The sequence below is a fragment of the Macaca thibetana genome, chromosome 14 (genome assembly GCF_024542745.1).
Source record: "Macaca thibetana thibetana isolate TM-01 chromosome 14, ASM2454274v1, whole genome shotgun sequence".
NCBI classification, from domain to species: Eukaryota; Metazoa; Chordata; class Mammalia; order Primates; family Cercopithecidae; genus Macaca; species Macaca thibetana.
The window spans coordinates 4326720-4351140 of record NC_065591.1 but is presented as its reverse complement, the minus strand read 5'-3'; the positions used below and the strand labels follow the sequence as shown (position 1 = coordinate 4351140).

General features: G+C 47.0%; 1 protein-coding gene and 1 pseudogene across 13 annotated transcripts in view; one reads left to right on the top strand and one right to left on the bottom strand.

Annotated features, from left to right (window-relative positions):
* Positions 1-6040: 6040 nt before the first annotated feature.
* The window catches only part of PPFIA1 (PTPRF interacting protein alpha 1), a 117363-nt gene continuing 98982 nt past the window's right edge, over positions 6041-24421 (top strand). For 12 of the 13 annotated variants that reach the window (XM_050758119.1, XM_050758109.1, XM_050758118.1 and 9 more), the window contains exons 1-2: positions 6570-6661; positions 7513-7776. In XM_050758119.1, coding sequence (XP_050614076.1) covers positions 7513-7776 — 264 coding nt within the window. In that variant the 5' untranslated portion in view covers positions 6570-6661. Of the gene's footprint in view, positions 6256-6569; positions 6662-7512; positions 7777-24421 lie in introns of those variants that run through there. The other variant, XM_050758107.1, reaches the window with a different exon arrangement.
* On the bottom strand, positions 14360-14744 carry LOC126935976 (histone H2A.Z-like; annotated as a pseudogene).

The following is a 24421-nucleotide window of genomic DNA, read 5'->3' as shown; positions in this document are numbered from 1 at the left end:
AGCTCCCAACATAGTCATTGATGGACCAATTTTTTTTTTTTTTTAAGTCTCGCTCTGTCACCCAGGCTGGAATGCAGTAGCACAATCTCAGCTCACTGCAACCTCCGCCTCCCAGGTTCAAGTGATTCTCGTGCCTCTCAGCCTCCCGAGTACTGGGACTACAGACGCGTGTCACCACGCTCTGCTAATTTTTGTATTTTTTTTTTTTGTAGAGATCGTGTTTCGCCATGTTGGCCAGTCTGGTCTCAAACTCCTGACCTCAAGTGATCCACCCACCTCAGCCTCCCAAAGTGCTAGGATTCCACCACTCCTGGCCAATGGACCAATGTTTAATTAATCGGTTTACCACGAGGCATCGAACTGCCATAGAAACCAGAACACTCGAGCTAATGATCTCCCCAGCTTAGTGGCCACTAGGGGCTCAGTTTCCTCATCTGCAAAATGGAAAGCATACAGGCATAGCCAGGCAGAGAAATATATATATATATATATATATATTTTTTTTTTTTTGGAGATGGAGTCTCACTCTGTCGCCTAGGTTGGAGTGCAGTGGCACCATCTTGGCTCATTGCAAGCTCTGCCTCCCGGCCCCGGAGAACTATTTTAAGAATGAAATGGTGGCCGGGTACAGTGGCTCACACTTGTAATCCCAGCACTTTGGAAGGCCGAGGTGGGCGGATCACCTGAGGTCAGGAGTTTGAGACCAGCCTGACCAATATGGTGAAACCTCATCTCTACCAAAGATACAAAAATTATCCGGGCGTGGTGGCGCACGCCTGTAATCCCAGCTACTCAGGAGGCTGAGGCAGGAGAATTGCTTGAACCTGAGAGGGGGAGGTTGCAGTGAGCCAAGATTGCACCACTGCACTCCATCCTGGGCGACAGAGTGAGACTTCATCTCAAAAATAAAGAAGAAAAGAATGAAATGAGATGAATAAGTAAAACGGTAGCTCTTGACCCTGGGAATTGAATTATCTGGGCTGCACTGCAGACCAACTGGTAAAATGTTTGCTCCTCAGTTGTTCCTTAAAGAGGCCACTCCTTGATCACAGCAACATGCAGACAGGACCGGGAATCGAGAGCCCTGGGTTCACTCAAGCCTCCACCTCCAGCTCTGCCCCAAACTATCTGAGTGTCTACAGGGAAATCTGTTTTGCATCTCTGGGTTTCACCTTCCTCCTCTTAAAGGAAGGACTACATCCTCCACCATCCACCGCCCCCAGGCTCCTCCAGCTCAGACCTTCCCCTGAACTGTGTTGTCACAACACCCATTCATTAGGTGGCTTTACATGTTCTGGGTAATTTGGGCACGTCCTGATCTCTGTGATTGAGGTCGAGCCACACCCTGATCCCCGCAGGAACCTCCTTCTCGGGCCGCTTACATCTCTGGAGTGGAGAGGTGTCCTGGGTGATGCTCATGGTTGACAACTAACTGCATCGTCCAGGCACCTCCTAGAAAGCAGAGGCTGGCTGACCTCCACTGCAGCCACATTTGCGAACATGAAACCCACGGGTAGTGATAAATTCTCTGCTCCCTCCTCACTCCTTCTGTCATGTTTTATTTATCAAGCCTTTAACAGAAGAACTGGAGTGAAAACATTTTCCATCTTTGCTGTTTTCCTGACGTGGCCTTGGGTGACAGCATGTCACCCAAGCTCTGAGAAATGTTTTCCAGAGAAATACTTCTGGGAAGTCGTTTAGTTGGGTGGCATGAGTAACGCCACCTGAAAGTCATGTTAACTTCCTGAAAGCAATTCTCCATGGTTCTTGCTTGTCCAGATTGAATTTTAATGAACATTTATTGGAGGTTTTCCTACTGATTATAATAATGATGCACATTCATGATAAAGTATCTGGAAAATAAAGACTAGCAAAATGGAAATGCAGCTTCCAGCCACAATCACACTCAAAGATAACCACTGCGAACCTTCTGATGGGTCTCCTTCCAGGAATATATACATATATATATGTGAAGGAAGTGGGGAAAGAGAAAAAACTAATTGACTATAGTAACAATATTTTCATATGTAGACATATATGTTTTTCTTTTATAATTTGAAACTTAAAATTTAATTTCGCATTTCAAAAATAGTTCATTTCATATAAAACTCATTTTATTAAAAATATATTACCTTAACATTCTAGAGTTATTCATATACAAGATAAATTTTACATAATACAGTCTTAATCTAAACATAGACTGTTTTCTTTTTCAGATTGGGGTTCACACTCTGTATACTTGTTTGCATTTGCTTTTTTAAAAAAGTTTTTGTTTAACCATGTATAAAAATTAAGGCATACTATATTAATGTACAGGTATTTGACAAACATATAGTAATGTAACTACCACCACAATCATGATATACATAATTATCTAAAATATGACTGTGGGCCAGGTGCTGTGGCTCACGCCTGTAATCCTAGCACTTTAGGAGGCTGAGGTGGGTGGATCACCTGAGGTCAGGTGTTCGAAACCAGCCTGTCCAACATGGTGAAACCCTGTCTCTACTAAAAATACAAAAATTAGCCAGGTGTGCCTGTAATCCCAGCTACTCGGGAGGCTGAGGCAGGAGAATCGCTGGAACCCTATGAGATGGAGACCGCAGTGAGCCGAGATCACGCCACTGCACTCCAGCCTAGGCGACAGGGCAAGATTCAGTCTCAAAAAAAAAAAATGGCTGTGAATGTCATCAACTTTTCTGTCATTTGGAAGTGCAATAATTTAACCAATTTTGTTTTCTTGGCCATTTAGGTTGTTTACGATTTCTCCCTTACCGATTTCCAATCTGGGGGAATGAAATCAATGAATTAAAATGCATGAGGGCCATGAGTGGTGGCTCATGCCTGTAATTCCAGCACTTTGGGAGGGCGAGGTGGGTGGATTGCTTGAGCTCCGGAGTTTGAGACCATCCTGGGCAACATGGTGAAACCTCTTTTCTACCAAAAATACAAAAAAGTTAGCCAGGCATGGTGGTCTGTGCCGGTAGTCCCAGCTACTTGTCGGGGAGCTGAGGTGAGAGGATTGTTTGGGCCTGGGAAGTAGAGGCTGCAGTAAACTGTGTTCGAACCACTATACCTCAGCCTAGGTAACTAAATGAGATCCTGTCTCAAAAAAAAAAAAAGAGAAAAAGAAGGAAGGAAGGGCAAGGGGAAGGGAGGGGAGGGGAGGGAGAGAGAGGAAGAGAGGAAGAGAGGAAGAGAGGAAGGAAGGAAGGAAGGAAGGAAGGAAGGAAGGAAGGAAGGAAGGAAGGAAGGCAGGCAGGCAGGCAGGCAGGCAGGCAGGCAGGCAGGCAGGCATAAAATGGATGAAATTCGGAATTTTCATTTTCCTGGAGCTATACCAACTGGGTGTCTCCCTTCTCCACTGGAAAAATCCCACATCATTCAAGACCCAGCTCAGATATTGCCTCCTCTATGAAACCCCCATGATGCCAGCTGGAGAGAGGGTTCCTCCCTTCCCTGTGATTCCACAGCACCAAGTCATACACTGTTTATGGGACAGACATTGCAATAGTCTGATTTTCTTCTCTCCTCCAGACTGTGAACTCATACTAGAAGTGATGTCTTAGCTCTGTGTTCCCAAAACCTAAGCCATGCTTGGCTCATACATGCTCCACAAATGTCCATGAAATGAATGAACATTCTACCCTGCTGAACTAAATTTTGATCTTGAGCCGATTTCTTAGAAAACAGACACTTTATGAGCATGGTGCAAACATAAGCTGGCTGCATTAAGCAGGTACCCCTAAGGAGAGCTGGAAATTTGCTGGTTTTGGACAGTGGTTCAGGGGAACTTGGGAGTGGTGCAGAATTGCTGGCATGTGGAAAGGTACAGGGTACTTGCAGAACACCTCATCTAAGTGATCATCTTTACAATTTTATTTTTTATTTTTGAGACAGAGTCTCGCTTTGGCACCCAGGCTGGAGTGCAGTGGCACAATCACAGCTCAGTGCAGCCTCGACCTCTCAGACTCAAGCAATCCTCCCACCTCAGCCCCCCAAGTAGCTGGGACTACAGGCGTGGCCCACCTCGCTGGACTAATTTTTAATTTTTTGTATAGATGCAGGTCTCGATATGTTGCCCAGGCTCAAGCAATCCTCCCACGTTGGACTCCCAGTGTGCTGGGATTACAGATGTGAGCCACTGCACCTGGCCAATTTTTTTTTTTTTTTTTTTTTTTTTTTGAGACAGAGTCTCGCTCTGTCTCCCAGGCTGGAGTGCAGTGGCATGATCTCGGCTTATTGCAACCTCCACCTCCCAGGTTCAAGCTATTCTTCCACCTCAGCCTCCCGAGTAGCTGGGATTACAGATGCCCGCCACCACACCTGACTAATTTTTGTATTTTTAGTAGGGATGGGGTTTCACTATGTTGGCCAGGCTGGTTTTGAACTCCTGACCTCAAGTGATCTCCCCGCCTGGGTCTCCCAAAGTGCTGGGATTACAGGCGTGAGCCACCACACCCGGCCTCACCTGGCCATTTTTACACTTTTAAAATAGCAAGAAACTAGGGGCAAAAAGTACAAATTCATATTTATGTGTAGTCAGTCAATAAATATTTATTGAATGAACTGATAAATTAATGGAAGGTGTACCAGATCCTGGCAGGCGAGAAAGTCAGTCGGAGGCAGTGCTTGTTCTTAGTGCACTCACAATGGAGAATCAAGGAATTCACCTTGGACGGGCTCATTTCTCCCTCTCCTGTGCAGTCTCTTCTCAGACTTATTAGTTCTGAGGGGCTCCTGGCTGCCTCACACCAACAACGGTGGCCAGTGGACACTGGCGATGGTGTCCTGTCATTTTGGTTTGTGAAGAGTTTTTGCGCCAAGTCAAACCCTGGGAGGAGTGGGGAGAGCATCCTCTTTAATTAATTAGAGGTGTCTCTATTCATCTCCGTAAATACAACATCTAGCACAAGACTTGGCCCACAGTAGGTGTTTAAAAATGCTTGCTGAGGCCGCGCGCAGTGGCTCACGCCTGTAATCCCAGCACTTTGGGAAGCCGAGGCGGGCAGACCACGTGAGGTCGGGAGTTCAAGACCAGCCTGACCAATATGGAGAAACCCCGTCTCTACTAAAAATACAAAATTAGCTGGACTAGGTGGCGTGCGCCTGTAATCCCAGCTACTCGGGAGGCTGAGGCAGGAGACTCACTTGAACCCGGAGGCAGAGGTTGCAGTGAGCCGAGATGGCGCCATTGCACTCCAGCCTGGGCGACGAGAGTGAAACAACGTCTGGGAAAACAAAACAAAACAAAACTTGCGGAAAGAATGAAATGACCAAGACTTCTGCAGGGCCGCCCGTCAGGTTCTCAACTAGTCACTCTTCACATCTGATTCATATCTTAAAGCAGCCTCGCAGGTAGGTCTGCATCATTTTCCCATCCTACATCGGAGGCGCTGAAGCCCAGGCGGGCTTCCCGAATCGCCCGGGCCCACGCTGCAGAGTGAAAGCCACAGCGGCAAAGCCTGCACGCTGGACGCTGCGCCGGAGCGTCCCCAGGTGCAGCAGGCTGCGCTCCGTAAGTGGGTCCTGGCGGGAACCGCGTCCTGCTGAACCCCGATCAGGCCCGGGGAGACCCTGGGAGCGACGCGGCGGGCGGGGTCTGGGCCCGCGGCAGTGGCTGAAGCCTCGGCTCGCTCTTCCTCACAAGGTGCGAATCCAGCGCCTCCAGCTCGGGAGGGACCTGACGTGCGGGACGCGTCCGCCTCAGAACCCGAGGCGCGGCACATTCTCGGCAAAGGCCGCCGGCGTCCCCGCAGCAGTGGGAGGAGACTAGGGATGCCCGGAGGAAGACGCTGACCCGGCGAGCACCTGAGCGCCCACCTGTGGCTCATCCCGGAGACCCCCCCACCGACCCGGGCGGGGCCTGGGGGCGTGGCTCCCGTCTCGCTCAGCCAATCAGTTCCCCGGAGCAGCCGCCCGCCCCCTCCTGAGGCGACAGCGCTTGCGCACTCGGGCCGCGGTCCTCCTCGGGCCCCGCCCCCGGGGCGGTGCTGACGCTCGCGCCGACGCGCTCGACGTCGGGCACGTCGACGCCGGCGCCGCGCAGCCGGGCCCGCTCCTCCTCCGCTCCGCCAGTGTCCGGCCGCGGGCCGGCCTTAGTGACTGGGGCGGCGGGCCCCGGGGCCGCGGCGTGGGGCGGGCAGGCGGACGCCGGCCGCGGGCTGCCTTCGTCGGCTCCCAAGCTCGCCCGGAGCGAGCAGCCGCCCGCGAGCCGCCGCGGAGCCTCCTCGCCCGCTCCCGCCGGTGAGCAAGGTAAGGGAGCGGGACACTGAGGCAGGCAGGCTCGGGGCCCAGGCGTCACCGGCTGGTCCCGGTCTCCGCGGCGGCCACGCAGCCGGTTGGATGTGTTCGCGAGGAAGGGTGCGCTCCGGGGCGGGTGGGGGCGAGGCCGCGGCGCCGGGTCGCGCTGGGAGAGCTCTGGCGGGACCCCAGCGCCCCGAGGGATGGCTCCGGGGACTGCGCGCCGCCCCTCCCCGAGCCCTGCGCCCCGTGACCCGGGCGCTGGGGCGAGGGGCGGGGAACTGCGGCCGCTGAAAGCCCCGGCCCGAGCGGGCTCCGTTGTCAACGGTCCTCACCTCCGGGGTCCGGGGCTCCCGCCGCACCTGATACAGGAGGGGAAGGAGTACGGTTCGAGCAGGCTGGAGGTCATCCCCATCAGGTGCGCCGCCTGGGCCATCCTCTCTCAGGGGTCCATCGCGCCCCGAATACTGCCCGAAAGACTCAGAAGCGACTTCCCCATCCCCTCGCGCTGTCTTTATATCCCAGACACTTAATAGCCTCTCATCATCTCACCTTTCACTTTTCCCTCTTTCCTAGCCGCCTCCGGCTGTATATCGACCTGCTATATTTCCATTGTGAGTTTTTTTTTCAGTTGTAAACTTACGTAAGTTAGGTTGACTGATCAACCGTTGCAGCCATTGAAAAAAAACACTTCTGCCAGCGTTTAACGAATCCAGTTCCTTTTAGTGCTCACCAGCTCCAGCTCAAGAATTCAGGGAGCCGTCAGTTCTTCACAGGAGCTGACTGCACACATTCCTGCAAGATGCCTGATGGATTTTGTACTTGTCAGTTTTGCTGGCTGTATGCTCCTTCTGTGCTTTTCCTGAAAAATGATTGGGTGACATGTGTTTTGACTTTCTTCCCCCCCCCCCACCCCCCGCTGGGAAGTAAAAAAAAATTAGGTAACAGAAGCACACTTGTTTTCGCCAAAAACAAGTACAGCTTTGCAAACAGACTACCCCAGGGTTTGCCCTTTTTTGTGAGGGTAGTCCTCTGGTATCTTGACCCCTTCCCTGGATTTTTGTCTGTGTTAATGTCTTCATGTTGTGTATTTCTGCACTTAATATTTGCCCGGTATATGTTTTCCCAGCTTATTTACACACAAAGCGTAACAGATCTGAGGATAATGAGGCTGCCCCTCTTTTTAGCTACAGATACCTGTAAAGTTGCATATTTGTGGGAACCTGTATTCTGCACTTGATGACTGTAGCCTGGCTCTTTCATTTCAAGATGATGTGCGAGGTGATGCCGACCATCAGCGAAGCAGAAGGCCCCCCTGGAGGAGGTGGAAGCCATGGTTCCGGCTCCCCTTCGCAGCCAGACGCAGATTCACATTTTGAACAGTTGATGGTCTCCATGTTGGAAGAAAGGGACCGCCTTCTTGACACACTGAGAGAGACTCAAGAAACGCTGGCCTTAACCCAGGGGAAGTTACATGAGGTTGGTCATGAAAGAGATTCCTTGCAGAGACAGCTCAACACGGCACTTCCACAGGTATGAGTGCTTTTAACTTGAGACTCTGTAGATTATTCTCCACTAAATGTTTTTTTTTTTAAATTGGTGTCATCTTTTGTTAATGTTTCAGATGAGTATTTTCCATAACCATTTGTGAAATGATGGTTTCTGGTATTTCTAAGTCAAATACAAAGTTCCTAGGGATTAAACTTCTTAGGGAGAACAAATTGTTGTACTCTAAAGTCATGTGAAAATACCTCATTATTTTCATTCCTATCTTTGGGAACTGCCTAGGTTCAGGAAGTTCTCCAGAGTTTCTGAAAAAGGGCTCTGAAGCAACCAATCTATGTGGTGCCTCCGTTCTGTTGTCTTCAACCTTCTCTTGCTAAACTTGTGCTTCCCATGGATTGTCTCATGTGTTTCTAATTTCCTAATATAATTTAGTAGACAAATAGGATTTCACAGAAAAAAATATTATTTTGATAGCCCACCTTTATCAGAACATCTAGGTTTTGTAAGTCACATTTGTTTTAGGGGATAGAAGACTGGAGATTGATTCCTTAGGAACTTCTTCCTTGGTAGACGAGAATTTTAAAGCTTAGGCCGGGTGTGTTGGCTCATGCCTGTAATCCCAGCACTTTGGGAGGCTAAGGCAGGCGGATCACCTGAGGTCAGGAGTTTGAGACCAGCCTGGCCAACATGGCAAAACCCTGTCTCTACCAAAAATACAAAAATTAGTGGAGCGTGGTAACACACACCTGTAGTCCCAGCTACTCAGAGGCTGAGGCATAAGAATCACTTGAGACAGGGAGGCAGAGGTTGCAGAGGAGCCAAGATTGCACCACTGTCTCAAAAAAAAAAAAAAAAATTTAAAGCTTAGAACAACTGAAATTATTTCTCTGAGTATATTACATTTGGACCAGTGTTTGAAAGACTTTGCTCATGGAGTTGAATGAGGATTTGCTTAATGGTAGGTAAAGGGAGAAAGTGTAAAAACTAGAAAAGTGTCAGGTGAGTGTCACGGAGCATAGTGGGAGAGAAGTGGGTTACTTAGGTGTTTCAGAGCTGTCTAGGCCCCATGTTACTCATCCTAAGTGCCTTTGGGGTGCATTCAGGTAGACCCGCAGAAACACACATTTATACTCACATGATGGGTCTGCAGTGATAACTTAGTAAATGAATAATTACTAGCCTTAATGTATTTCTTGGCTGTAGTCAGTTCTCTGGGAAGATTGATAAGCCAAACGTGGGTTTCCTTTATAGCAACAATGATTTGACATTAGAGCTGTATGTTCCTTTTTTGTTGGATTAGAGAATCATTAAGATTTTTCTCATTTTAATCTTATAAAATACTAAGTTTATGAAGGTCGAATTTTATTACTGCAATTTTTTTTTTTTTTTTTTTGAGACAGAGTCTGCTCTGTCCCCCAGGCTGGAGTGCAGTGGTGCAATCTCAGCTCACTGCAAGCTCCGCCTTCCGGGTTTACGCCATTCTCCTGCCTCAGCCTCCCGAGTAGCTGGGACTACAGGCGCCCGCCACCTCGCCCGGCTAGTTTTTCGTATTTTTTAGTAGAGATGGGGTTTCACCGTGTTAGCCAGGATGATTTCGATCTCCTGACCTCGTGATCCACTCGTCTCGGCCTCCCAAAGTGCTGGGATTACAGTCTTGAGCCACCGCACCCGGCCTTGTTGGGTCTTTTAATTTTAGCTGTTCTGGTGGCTGTTAGCTGGTAGGTGGCTCAGTATGGTCTGAATTTGCTGCTCCCTGATGGCCAGGAACATGCAGAGGTAAAGCATCTCTTCCTGTGTTCACTGACCATCTGGATGTCTTGTGAGACGGTTATCTTTTGCCCATCGGTTGGTTGGGTTGTCTATTTTGTTTCTTACTGATTTGAAGGAGTTTTCTCTATATTCTGAGTACATATGTGCATGACAGATTGTTTTTAGACTCTCGTGTTTACCTTTTCACTTTCTCAGTGGTATCTTTTGATACACAGAAGTTTTAAATTTTTAATGTAGCCCAGTTGATCAATCTTTTCAGTAATGTTTAATGCTCTTTGTGTCCTGCTTAAGAAATTTGCTAGGTCAAGTTCATGAAGATACTCTACATTGTCTTCTGAAAACTGTATTTTTAAATCTTCTGTCTGAAATTGACTTTGTTTATGGTATGTGATGGGGCCAAGAGTCTCTCTCTTTTTTTTTTTTAATGGATATCTAGTTGACCCTGCATAATTTCTTAAAAAGACCATTCTTTCCCCAGTGTACTACATGCAGTGTCATCTATGTCATCTCAGTCCAGTGACTGTAAGTGTGTGGGTCTGTTTCTGGACTCTCTTCTGCTCCTTTGATCTTTTTGTCATCTTTGCATAAATAGCACAATGTCTAAATTACCGTAGATATAGTCTGTCTTGAGATCTGGTAATTTAAGAAAAAGGTTCTCACTCGGTTGCCCAGACTAGTGTCAAACTCCTGGTCTCCAGCAATCCCCTCTCCTTGGTCTCCCAAAGTGCTGGGATTTCCATTGTGAGCCACCACACCTGGCCCTGTAGATGTTCTTTATCCAGATGTAAAAATTCTTCTCTTCTTAGTTTGCCAAGAGTTTTTTAAATACCATGAGCAGATGTTATATTTCTTAACATGGATTTTCTGCATCTTTTGAGACAGTCATGTGATTTTTCTGTTATGTGGGAATTTAACTGTTTTTATTTGTTTGTTTATTTTTGAGGTGGGGTCTTGCTCCATTACCCAGCCCCGAGTGCAGTGGCGCCATCATAGCTCTCTGTAGCCTTGAACTCCTGGGCTAAAGTGATCTTCCCACTCAGCCTCTCAGGTAGTTGGAATTATAGATGCACGTCACTGCGCCTTGCTTTTTTTTTTTTTTTTAATTGCTTATTGTTTGTAGCCTGGGGAAACAACCTCAGGAACTCCTGAGAAAGAGCACCTCCCTTTTAAAAAAGATTTACAATTGTAGAATAATTCCAACCTGATCTTGATGTATTCTCCTTTTACTGGATTGTATTTGGTAATATTTTGTTTAGGATTATTGCATTTATATTCACGAGAAAGATTGACTTGTAATTTTACTTTCCTTCAGTGCCCTTGTTGGGATTTGGTATTGAGGTTATGCTGGTTTTGTAAAACAAGGTGGAATATATTCCTTCTTTTTCTACTCCCTAGAAGAGTTCCTTCGAAATTTGTGTTACCTTCCTTAAATGTTTGAAAACATTCTTTGGCAAAACCAGCTCCTGTAGTATTTTTAGAATTAATTTTATAGGTAGATGTAGGATTTTGAGTATTTCTTCATGTGTCTATTTAGATAAAGCATTTTTCCCTGCTAGGGATTTGTTCAGGCCACCCAAAGTTTCCAATTTGTAAGTTTAAAGTGGTTTACAGTCCTTATTATCTGCAAGATCTGTAGTGATGTCCCCTTTTAATAATTTTTGATATTGGTAATTCGTATATTGTCTCTTAATCAGTCTTGAGGGTTTGTCAGTTTTGTAAGTTCTTTCAAGGGACCAACTGTTAGCTTTACTTTTTTTCTACTTACATTTGTTTCTCTTGCATTAATTTCTACTTTTTTTTAAGCTTCGTTTTTTGTTTGAGATTTTGTGTATATATATATGTATATGTATATGTCTTTTTTTTTTTTTTTTTTTTTTGAGGCAGAGTCTCATTGTGTCTCCCGGGCTGGAGTGCAGTGGCATGATCTCAGCTCACTGCAACCTCTGCCTCCAGGTTTCAAGCAATTCTCCTGCCTCAGCCCCCTCCCGGGTAGCTGAGATTACAGGCACCCGCCACCACGCCCAGCTAATTTTTGTATTTTTAATAGAGATGGGGTTTTGCCATGTTGGCCAGGCTGGTCTCGAACTCCTGGCCGCAAGTGATCCACCCGCTTTGGCCTCCCAAAGTGCTGGGATTACAGATGTGAGCCATTGCACCTGGCCTTTTCTAGTTTCTTGAATAGATACTTAACTTTTTTCTTTCTAATATATGCTTTTAAGCCTATACATTTCTCTCTAAACACACTTTTAAATGCATGTCGCAAGTTTTTTTGTTTGTTTGTTTGTTTTGTTTTTTTTTTTTTTTTTGAGACGGAGTCTCGCTCTGTCGCCCAGGCTGGAGTGCAGTGGCCGGATCTCAGCTCACTGCAAGCTCCGCCTCCCAGGTTTACGCCATTCTCCTGCCTCAGCCTCCCGAGTAGCTGGGACTACAGGCGCCCAACACCTCGCCCGGCTAGTTTTTTGTATTTTTTAGTAGAGATGGGTTTTCACCGGGTTAGCCAGGATGGTCTTAATCTCCTGACCTCGTGATCCGCCCGTCTCGGCCTCCCAAAGTGCTGGGATTACAGGCTTGAGCCACCGCGCCCGGCCTACAAGTTTTGATATGTCAAATTTTCATTATCTTTTATGTAAAAATAATGTTGTAATTTTCACTGCGGTGTTGTTTGTTGTTCATACAATTTTTAGAAGTGTATTTCTCAACTTCCCTGTTTGTGGGGATTTTCTAGATACCTTTTTGTCGATTTCTAGCTTAATTATTTTAAGATCCCTAAATATATTCTGCATTATTTAAATCCTTTGAAATGTGTTGAACTTTCCTAATAGCCCAGCATGTACTCAGTTTTGTTAAATGTTTCCCAGCCACTTGAAAGTAATATATATTGATAGGAATGTAGTGTTCTATGTACATCAGTTATATCAATTGTTTGAGTCATGTAATTCAAATTCTAGTAGCCACCTGCACAGATACAGTATACATTTTCAATTTAAGCCTGATTTATTACTTTTACTGCTTCCCAGACACTGCTGTTTCCTTAGATACTTGAGCTGGATTTAACTCCCTCCTACCTTTTGTGTCATTGTTTTATATATTTCAGTTTAATTTAATTTATATTTATTTTTAAAAATAGAGACAGCGTCTTGCTGTACTGCCCCAGCTGGTCTTCAGCTCCTGGCCTCAGGTGATCCTCCGCTGTTAGCCTCCCAAAACAGTGGGATCCAGGTGTGAGCCACTACACACTTTTAGCTGCGTCTTACAAGTTTATGTATTTTAGTTTTAGATATACTTTTCGCAGTATCATAATTGTTTTGTACAGTTAATGTTTATTTAGATTTATCCTCATAGTTACCATTTTTTTTTTTGCTCTTCATTCTTTATTGTTGTTTCATGTTTCTGTTGGGGATTGCAGTTGTTGTTTGTTTGTTTTTTTCTTTTTTTCTTTTTTGAGACAGAGTCTCACTCTGTCACCTAGGCTGGAGTGCAGTAGCACAATCTCGGCTCACTGCAACCTCCATCTCCCGTGTTTGAGCGATTTTCTTGCCTCAACCTTCTGAGTAGCTGGAACTACAGGCGTGTGCCACCACATCCGGCTAATTATTGTATTTTTAGTAGAGACTGGGTTTCACCATGTTGGCCAGGCTGGTCTCAAGCTCCTGACCTCAAGTGATCTGCCTGCCTCAGCCTCCAAAGTGCTGGGAGTACAGATGTGAGCCCCTGCACCCAGCCTGTATTTCTTTTCCCTGAAGAACTTTCTAAGGCATTTCTTTTAGTTCATATCTGTGGATAATGAATTGTCATTTTTGTTGGCCTGAAAATTTTCTATTTTACCTTTAGTTTTTTGTTTCTTGTTTTTTTTTAAGATGGAGTCTTGCTCCGTCGCCAGTCTGGAATGCAGTGGCACGATCTTGGCCCACTGCAGCCTCTGCCCCCGGGGTTCAAGCAATTCTTCTGCCTCAGCCTCCCGAGTAGCTGGGTCTACAGGCACGTGCCACCACGCCCAGCTAATTTTTGTATTTTTTACTAGAGACGGGGCTTCACCATGTTGGCCAGGATGGTCTCGATCTCTTGACCTTGTGATCTGCCCTCCTCAGCCTCCCAAAGTGCTGGGATTACAGGCATGAGCCACCACTCCTGGCCTTTTTTTTTTTTTTAAATAGAGGCGATGTTTCACCATGTTGCCCAGGCTGGGGTCAAACTCCTTGGCTCAAGCAGCTGCCTGCCTCAGCCTCCTAAAGTGCTGGGATTACCGGTGTGAGCCACCGTGCCCAACTTGCCTTCACTTTTGAAGAATGATTTTGCTGGGTATAGAATTATGGGTTCATGGTCATTTCCTTGCACCATTTTGTAGCAGCGAATTCATTGTTTTTTAGCTCACTTCCTTCTTCTTGACAAGTCAGCTTTTGGTGTTATTGTTGTTCCATTTGAAGTAATACTTCTTTTTTTTTCCCTTCTGGTTGCTTTTATTTTTATTTTTTGGAGAGGATATGACTTTTCTGAGTTTATCCACCAGAGTGGAAATAATGTCTGTGCAAAACCAAATGTTTGTTACTATAACTCTCCATCACAATTAAAATCCAAACAGTTTTTTGAAAACAGTCAACTCAATCAAAACCCACTACTTCAGAATCAATAGCTTCTTTGAAGCCACGGTAACAAATATGGTTAAGACTTGAATGTAGAAATTTGTTGGTTGGAAAGCTAATTAAACTTCCTACTTGCTCAAGTAGAATTACAGAAAGGCAGAATTGTGTTTTTCACAGAGATACAGTTCACTGGAATCAGCAACACTGGACAGCTGGTAGAGTGTTTAGGGTCCTGAGATAATAAGGAATCCAGGCAGCCTTTAGACAGTCTGCTGTTGTCCTTTGTTCCCAATTAGGTATTTGTGGATGTGTGGAATGACACCTTTACCAGCAATTGTAGACTTGATGAGAGACTGCAATTCTTCATCTCCACGAATGGCAAGTTGCAAGTAATGAGGGATAATATACTGTACTGTGAAGTCTTTTGATGGGTTTCTTGCCAGTTCAAGTACCTCCGCAGTGAGGTACTCCAGGATGGCTGTGCTATTCACAGCGGCAGTTGCGCCCACATGTCCAGGACTGATTGTCCTAGATTTCAGGTGTCAGTGAATACGGCCCACCAGGAACTGCAAATTGGCTCTCTGTGAGTGGGAAGCTGCCTTTGTTGGCCTTTCTGGAGTCCTTCCCAGCCTTACTGCCAGCCATTTTCAATTCTGCTGAAGCTCAAACAGGCAAGGCAGTGAAGGGACTAATCAGACACACAGCAAGATCTCACCAGCTACTCTTTCCTTCCACCAGGATTTGAAGCTGCCTCTGGTGGCTTGTAAGATTTTCTTTGCTTTAGGCATTAGCAAAACTCGATATTTGTTGTATTGGTGGCCTGTTCCTAATCAATTTTGGAAGTTTTGGCTCTTCTCTGTATAAATACTCCTATTTTTCACTCATCTTCACTCTGAAGGCCTCCATTTTTGTGTACATTAGGCTTTTCTTTTTTTTGAGATGGAGTTTCGCTCTTGTTGCCCAAGCTGGAGTGCAATGGCGCGATATACATTAGGCTTTTGTCATGTCCTACATGTCTCTTGTGCTCCTTTCTGTATTTTCTAGACCTTTTCTGTGTATGTGTCTAGATGTGTGTGTGTGTGTGTGTATATATGTGCATGTTTATATTTATTTATTTATTTTTTAGAGACTGGGTCTCTCTCTTGCCCAGGCTGGTCTTGAACTCTTGGGCTCAGGCAATCTTCCTACCTTGGCCTCCTAAACTGCGAGGATTACAGACATGAGCCACTGTGTCTGGCCTGTGTGGCGGGGGTGTGTGTGTGTATATGTATATATGTATATATATATTTTTGGGATAGGGTCTTGCTCTGTTGCCCAGGCTGGAGTGTAGTGGTGCAATCTCAGCTCACTGCAGCCTCTGCCTTCTGGGCTTAAGCGGTCCTCCCACTTCAGCTCCTGAGTAGCAGGGACTACAGGTGCGCACCACCACACCTGGCTAATTTCTGTATTTTCAGTGGAGATGGGGTTTTGCCGTGTTGCACAGACTGGTCTCAAACTCCTGGGCTTAAGCGATCCACTCGCCTCACTCTCCTAGTGTGTTGGCAATACAGGCTTGAGGCAGCGTGTGTGTGTGTGTGTGTGTGTATTTAAGAGACAGGTGGCTGGATGCGGTGGCTCACGCCTGTAATCCCAGCACTTTGGGAGGCCAAGGTGGGCGGATCACCTGAAGTCAGGAGTTCAAGACCAGCCTGGCCAACATGGTGAAACCCCGTCTCTACTAAAAATACAAAAAATAGCCGGGCGTGGCCGGCGCCTGTCATCCCAGCTACTCGGGAGGCTGAGGCAGGAGACTTGCTTGATCCTGGGAGGCGGAGGTTTCAGTGAGCCAAGATCACACCATCGCACTCCAGCCTGGGTGGCAAGAGCGAAACTCCGTCTTGGAAAAAAAAAAAAAGAGACAGGTACTCTGTTGTTGCCGAGGCTGGAGTGCAGTGGTGCGCGCGATCACTGTTCACTGCAGCCTCAAACTCCAGGGCTCATGCAATCCTTTTGCCTTAGCCTTTTGAGTAGCTGAGACTATGGGCATGTGCCACCATGCCCAGCTAATTTTTAAATTTTTTGTAGAGGCGGGGTCTTGCTGTTTTACCCAGGCTGGTCTTAAACTCCTGACCTCAAGTGATCCTCCCACCTCTACATGTCAAAGCACTGGGATGACAGGTGTGAGCTATTGTGCCCAAACTCTCAAGTCCAGGTATTTTTACTGACCCATCTTCCACCTCACTCACCCTATCTTCATTTGTGTCCATCACCATTTAGCCCATAGATTGAGTTCTTAATTTCAGTTATAATTTTCAGTTCTAGAGTCTGCATCATTCCTTTTACTATTCTAGTTCTCTAGTGAAATGCTTTCCTTTTGTCAAGTATTTTTGACTAGCTGACATTTGCATCGGGTAACTTATTATATAGGTCACCTCTGGATCCATTTCTGTTTTTCTTTTTTCTCTTGGTTCATTTGTTGATAGGCTTATTTTTATTTTTTTAATTGAGTCAGATATTATGTATGAAAAACTGTAGAAGCACTGGGTGATGCCCTCTTCCTTCAGAAAGTTTCCCTGTGTCATCTGGCACATGCCCAGAGTAGGAACAGATCATCTCAGCTCAGGGCCTGGGTGACCAGAGGCTGGGATTCAGTTAGTAAGCCTCAGTTGGAGCTGCCTTCCCCCAAACCCCTGCTCCCGGTGTAACCATCCAGGGGTTCCATCTGAAACCCTGGAGTGTTTCCCAGGGCCCCTCTTTCTTGGCGTGTCTTGGATCCCAAGTTTTGTCTCCCTAACACCATGAGACTACTGAAAGCCCAGCTTCTCAGCCAGGTTTGCAGAGTGTTGGGCTCATTTCCTGTGTCTCCCTTTTCTCTGGGATCTTGGCCCCTTAAGTCCTGGCTGACTGTCAGGCCTGTACTTCTTTTTGTCTTCCCAGACCCTTGGGGCTTTCTAGAGCTCTTTAGCCGCTACTTTCTGCTGAGTTTTCTTCCCAGTTTATCAGTGTACTGCCCCCACATCCTTCCAAATTGTCAAATGCATTGACAGAAAGAGTGGGGGCTCTGAATAGTGGACTCACCTCAGTGGGTCTCTCTTTTGTTTGGAATATTGGTCCCTTCAGTTGTGGCTGCCTTGGCATCTCTTTGATGCCTGCAGACTTTTAAGTCATACTCTCCTTTTCCAGTTCTTGGTGGGTTGCCGTGCTACAGGCCACCCTGCATATCACTGAAAGTGCAGTCAAAGCAGGCGTGCTCGCTCTGTCTGCGGCATGTGCGGAGGCTGTAGACATTGGTTATCGTTACTTGATAGGGAGCATACAGAACCCCCTTACCTTGCTTAGTCTGCCTTGTCCAGTTTCTTTCTTTTTTTCCAGTCTGCTTCTCATGACATTGTCCAGTTTCTAATCAGAATCCCCCATTTGCCCCTACCCAGTCACTTAACACTTAAAGACAATAGAGCAAGTGGCCCGCCCAGCGGGAGACACAGCCCTTGGCCTCCAGTTCCCGTCTTGGCCACTGTGTGGGCTCTTCCATCCTGCTCTAGTCTTTACTCTTCCCTTTGCCCTGTGCCAGACCAAGGGAGGGTTTGTGATGACATGTGGCAGTGGCAAAGGAGGAGGCTAGGGAGGTAGGAGAGGTTGTGTGCGTGGTGTTTAGTCTTTTTTTGGAGATGGGGTCTTGCTATGTTGCCCAGGCTGGTCTCGAACTCCAGGGCTCAAGCAATCCTTCTGACTTGGCTTCCTGAGTAGCTATCACTACAGACATGAACCACTGTGCCCAGCTACCTAATGTTTATTCTTTTTTTTTTTTTTTTTTTTTTTTTGAGACGGAGTCTTGCTCTGTCGCCCAGGCTGGAGTGCAGTGGCCTGATCTCAGCTCACTGCAAGCTCCGCCTCCCGGGTTCACGCCATTCTCCTGCCTCAGCCTCCCGAGTAGCTGGGACTACAGGCGCCCGCCACCGCGCCTGGCTAGTTTTTTGTATTTTTTAGTAGAGACGGGGTTTCATCGTGTTTGCCAGGATGGTCTCGATCTCCTGACCTCGTGATCCACCCATCTCGGCCTCCCAAAGTGCTGGGATTACAGGCTTGAGCCACCGCGCCCGGCCCCTAATGTTTATTCTGTGACTTGATCACATGTGTGTTTTCTTTTCAGTGCTGCTTTTTTTTTTTTTGAAACAGAGTCTTGCTATGTTGCCCAGGCTGGAGTACAGTGGCGTGATCTTGGCTCACTGCAAGCTCTGCCTCCTGGGTTCACGCCACTCTCCTCAGCCTCCCCAGTAGCTGGGACTACAGGCATCTGCCACTACACCCAGCTAATTTTTGTTTTGTATTTTTAGTAGAGTTGGGGTTTCACCATGTTAGCCAGGATGGTCTCGATCTCTTGACCTCATGATCTGCCAGCCTTGGCCTCCCAAAGTGTTGGGATTACAGGCGTGAGCCACTGCACCCAGCCTTTTTGTTTTTTGTTTTGTTTTTTTTTAGAAGGAGTTTTGCTCTTGTCGCCCAGGCTGGAGTGCAGTGGCGTTTAGTGCAATGGCTGGAGTGCAAAGACAGCCCGTTTAGGAGGCGATCTCAGCTCACTGCAACCTCCGCCTCCCAGGTTCAAGCGATTCTCCTGCCTCAGCCTCCTGAGTAGCTGAGACTATAGGTGCGCATCACCATGCCCGGCTGATTTTTGTATTTTTAGTAGAGACAGGGTTTCACCATGTTGGTCAGGCTGGTCTCGAACTTCTGACCTCAGGTGATCTGCCCGCCTTGGCCTTCCACAGAGCTGGGATTACAGACATGAGCCATCATGCCTGACCAACCAACTGAGTGTTTTTTTTTTTTTAAACAAATACTGCCTGTGGGCTTCTCTCTAATTTCATTTTAAAGTTTCAGCTGCATTTTCAAATTGAGATTTTATTTTAAACTTGAGTACAGTGATTTTTACAGTCTTTATGAAAGCAACAAATGAGATTTTTAGAAGACCTCTCGCTTGAAGAACTCTAATGTATGAAACCTAGAAAAGAGACTGTTCACCTTTCATTGCAGGCGAGGTCCCAAATTTTGCCAGTCTGTCTCCCAGTCTGCTAATCCCTGAGGCAGGGCGTACAAAACTCAGAAGACTCTAACAAATGAGGTCTTCAAATCAAATCCAAACTTAGTGAAAAAGAAGTCTACCTGTGTCAGGGGTGTTCCCTGTCAAAGTGATGGGTGAGCTTCTGCTGGTTGCAGTGGAAGGTGTGCTGGTTGGATTGGGAAGGCAAGAGGGTGCAAGACAGCCCGTTTAGGAGGCGGTTCCTGCATTGTGGGCATGAAGTGTTACAGCCCAAACTAGGATGCTAGAATCCAAGGGCAGAGGGCAGTAGAAAAGCACAACCTGGCAGAACTGTGTGGGACTAGAGGATGAGAGCCGAGTGGCAGATGCCATGGTCAGGCTTGCTGGGAGATGGGGGTGGGGGAGGGTAAAGAGGAGACGCTGGTGTTTGGCAGTGTTGAGAGGTATTTGTGGTTGTCACAACTAGGGGCAGGGATGCTCCTAAACATTCTGCGGTGGAGCCCCCTCAACAAAGAATTATCTGGCCCCAAATGTTGGAAGTGTCCAGGTTTAGGTATAAAGAATCAGAAGCTTTTCTCAAGTATTGCTATTAGGTTGGTGCAATAGTGTTTGTGTTTTTGCTTTATTTTTAATGGCAAAAACCGCAATTATTTTTCCTTCCACCTAATATGATGCAAAGTTGGCTACAACTGTAATTTGGTAAGTGCTGCAAACAAGGTACTTGCTAAGCTTAACTTAGTGAACAAGTTAGGAAGAATTGGAATTAGGTAAAACTAGCTAAATGACTCTTCCCCGAGGATAAGTACTAATGACTACCCCTTCAGATGGTGCCCCTCATGTGCTTTACTGACTGCTTTCTTAGTAGTAGTTGGTAAAACACCTCTTAAAATATCATACTTGCTTTCATCATCTTTGGCTTATGAAATCGTTGAATATATCCTTTCAGAATAATATGTGGCCATTTACATCTCTCTTTTGCACACACTGAACTTGCCATCTTGTCTTCCTGTTTCTACACCTTTAATTGTCAGCAAGGAGACAGAGCCCTCCCTCCTATTTTGTTGAGCCCCGTGTGAATATTACCGTTCTAGGCTCCTGCAGACACTGGTAGAGACAGACAGGGTCTCCGCCAGAAGGCTTTCACAGTACACCCACGTTCAAAGCAGGTGCGGGTTGTGAGACACATCCAGATAGAATGAAGGGGTTCACCAGAAATCCATTATCTCGGTTGAGTAGGGTGGGCTGCCAAGCACACTGTGGTCCAGGAAGGTGAGGCTTTCGAGGGGATTGGCTTGGAGCTGAGAGATGAAGGCTAAGAGGAACCAGGTATGAGAGCTTTCTTGGCAGTGGGGCTACTTGAGCAAAATCCAGAGCAAGGGAGAGCTTAGCATTTAGCTGAGTCAAAGCTGGGGTCTGTGGCCATGGTTACTCAGCCTGGAGGGAAGGGAAGAGTGAACAAGGTAAGGTTGGCTAGGTACGTTGACATGGGATCAGACAGAGGCAAAGATTTGCTTGTTTCTGTTTTGTTTAAGTACCTTAGGGCTTCAGTACTTTGTGTGCATCGTGGCCTCAGGGGAGGGAATGATGTGATTTGGCTGCGTTGTTATTTATTTATTTTTATTTTTGTATTTATTTATTTAAAATGGAGTCTCACACTGTTGCCCAGGCTGTAGTGCAGTGGCATGATCTCGGCTCACTGCAACCTCCGCCTCACGGGTTCAAGCGATTCTCCTGCCTCAGCCTCCCAAGTAACTGGGATTACAGGCGCCCGCCACCATGCCCAGCTAATTTTTAGTAGAGATGGGAGTTTCACCATGTTGCCCAGGCTGGTCTCGAACTCCTGACGTCAGGTGATCCTCCTGCCTCGGCCTGCCAAGTTTGTAAAAGATCATGCTATGTGGATAATGAGCTGGGGATGGAGGGAAGAATGGACCTAGGGTGGAAACCACTGGTTAGAGTAGAGCCACTTCGAGTGCATGGGTTTGGGCTACAAAGTTAGCAAAAATTAAAAACTCTTGCTGGGTGCGGTGGCTCATGCCTGTAATAGGAGGCTGAGATGGGCGGATCACCTTGAGGTCAGGAGTTCGAGACCAGCTTGGCCAACATGGTGAAACCCTGTCTCTACTAAAAATACAAACATTGGCTGGGTGTGGTGGTGGGCGCCTGTAGTCCCAGCTACTCAGGAGGCTGAAGCAGGAGAGTCGCTTGAACCCGGGAGGCGGAGGTTACAGTGAGCTGTGATCGCACCACTACACTCCAGCCTGGGGGACAGAGCGAGACTCCATCTCAAAAAAAACCCCAAAAACCCCTTAACATCACCCATCCCATAAAGCACAGAACAATGTATACTTTTTAATTATCATACACATAAATGCATACTGTTTTAATGCAGTATACATAATGTTTATGTATGTAATGTATACATTTATTCAGGTATTTTGAGTGTCTGTATGTGCCATGCACTGTTGTAGGTGCTGAATATTCCATAGGTAAAAAGGGTTATTTAGCCCACATTTCTTTTCGTTGTATGAAGAGAAATGGAAAAACCAGACTTACGTAGTTCAGTTTGAACAAGGTAAATGCATGGATGATGTAATGTGGGAGCACTTTCCGCTTTTCATTTACGTTTGTGTAGACAGAACTCAGGGAGGTGGTTTTGCTTGGGAGTTTCACTGCCCACTGTACTCCTCCGCTCTCGACACCTGTGCCTCGCAGATGCGTTACCTGACTGTCACGCTGTGTACTTTCCTTTGGGTAGGCTTTGGGCTCCTTAAATTCAACATGGACTCAAACCATCTTTCCCCCACATGGGTCCCCCTCCTGTGAATGGCAGTTTTCTACGTAGTCAGGTGGCTATGTCTCTTTTCTTCTGAGATGGAGTCTCGCCCTGTTGCCCAGGCTGGAGTACAGTGTCGCAATCTCAGCTCAGTGCAACCTCTGGCTCCTGCGTTCAAGCGATTTTCCTCCCTCAGCCTCCCAAATAGCTGGGACCGCAGGCACATGCCACCACGCCCAGCTGATTTTTGTATTTTTGTAGAGACGGTTTCACCGTGTTGGCCAGGCTGGTCTTGAACTCCTGACCTCTGGTGATCTGCCCGCCTTGGCCTCCCAAAGTGCTGGGATTACAGGCGTGAGCCACTGCTCCCGGCCCTATGTCTCTTTTGTGCGCTAACCTTATCCTTCTAGTCTCCAGGACCTGTGGCATGGACCTTTCCATCTCTTGGAGGTTACCCCTGAGGCCCACCGACTCTCAGGCCTGAACCCTTTGTCTTCACTGGGTTGACTCCCATGGCCCCTGGCTGTTGTGGAGCTTCTTTCCAGTATCTTATCCCTCATTGCAGCAAGATCTTTCTTTTTTTCTTTTTGAGACAGGGTCTCACTTTGTCACCCAGGCGGAGTGCAGTGGTGTGATCGGGCTCAAGCAATGCTCCTACCTCAGCCTTGTAAGAAGCTGGGACTACAGGTGTGCGCTATTACGGCTGGCTAATTTTTGTGTGTGTGTGTGTGTGTTTATACACATATATATACACATACACACACACAGACACATATATGTCATTATTATTATTTTGTAGAGGAGTGGGGTCTTGCTATGTTGCCTAGGCTGGTCTCGAACTCTTGAGCTCAAGTGATTCGCCCACCTCAGCTTCCCAGAGTGCTGGGATTACAGGCATGAGCCACCACGCCGGGCCAGTATCTTTCTAAAATGCATCTGTTTTTCCTTTGCTCAGAACACTTCAACTCTCCATCGCCCCTCGGGCTGAAGACTCCTGTGTCATCACATCCTGGCCCAGCCCCTCCCTGCTCTCCCAGTCATGGGTAGTTCCTCACATGCAGACTCCTTGTTTTTGTACAACTTTGTAAATAAGCCGTTTTCTGAGATTAGGCCTTTTATATCTTCTACTTGCCAACTTTATTCTAGCTACAACAAGTAATTTTGTACGGCTCTTTCAGCAATCCGGTTTTGCCTTTTGTATACTGATCCTCAAAAATGCGCATATTCTGATGCAGTGGTTTGACTTCAGCTAAGTTTTTTTGTTTTTTTGTTTGTTTGTTTGTTTGTTTTTAGTAGATACAGGAGTCTTTATGTTGCCCAGGCTGGTCTCGAACTCCTGGTCTCAAGCAATCCTCCTGCCTTAGCCTCCCAAAGTGTTGAGATTACAGTCATCAGCCACTACACCCGGCCCTTTTTTTGTTGTTTTTTTAAAACATTTGGTTTTAGAGACGGGGTCTCTGTTTCTTAGGCTGGAGCGCAGTGACAGAGTCACAGCTCACTGTATCCTCAACCTCCCTAGCTCAGGCAATCCTCCCACTTCAGCCTGTTGAGCAGCTGGAACCACATGCATGTGCCACCACACCTTGCTAATTTTTTGTTTTATTTTTGAAAGATGAGGTCTCCCTATGTGCCCCAGGCTGGTCTTGAACTCCTGGGCTCAAGTGATCCTCCCACTTGGCCTCCCAAAGTGCTGGGATTACATAATGATGTTGACCCTAACAACTTGTATAGTTAGATTTTTAAATTCAGACATTTAAAGTCTAAGTGTGTGTAGGTCCCATTGCACTGGGGCTCAACATCTCTCACTTGCCCTCCAGTCATGCCCCATCTCACCTCTGCTTTTTTTTTGAGATGGAGTCTTGCTCTGTCTCCCAGGCTGGAGTGCAGTGGCACAATCTGGCTCACCGCAGCCTCTGCCAACTGGCTTCGAGCAATTCTCTGCCTCAGCCTCCCAAGTAGCTAGGATTACAGGCGCTGCCACCACGCCCGGCTAATTTTTGCATTTTTAGTAGGGATGGGGTTTCACCATCTTGGCCAGTCTGGTCTTGAACTCCTGACCTTGTGATCCGCCCGCCTCGGCCTCCCAAAGTGCTGGGATTACAGACATGAGCCACCGCGCCCGGCCCCCCTCTGCTTTTTGTATCCCTTCGAGGCTCACAGTTCCCAGAGGTCTCCTTCTTGGTGGTAGAAAGCGGGGTCACTGCCTGAGGTGTGATTGCAGACTGCTCCTCTGACTCTCTCTCTGCAATTACTTGTTCCCGGGAGACTTTCAGCCTCATGGTTGTAGTGTCCATTGGTGTTCCCTGCTCGTGTCACTTCTTACCTGGAAGTTGCAAAGAGGTGATTTTTCCAGCTCTCCGTCTGTGTACAGTGATGAACAGATATTCCTCTACGAAGAAGAGCGTTCTCCTTTGTTCGCTTTCCAGCTCTCTCAGTCACTGAGGACACTGCGTATTAGAGTCAGGCATCGTCGTTACTCCTTGGATGCTCATATTGTCCCTTTCAGATTGGCTCCTGTGTCTTTTTGCC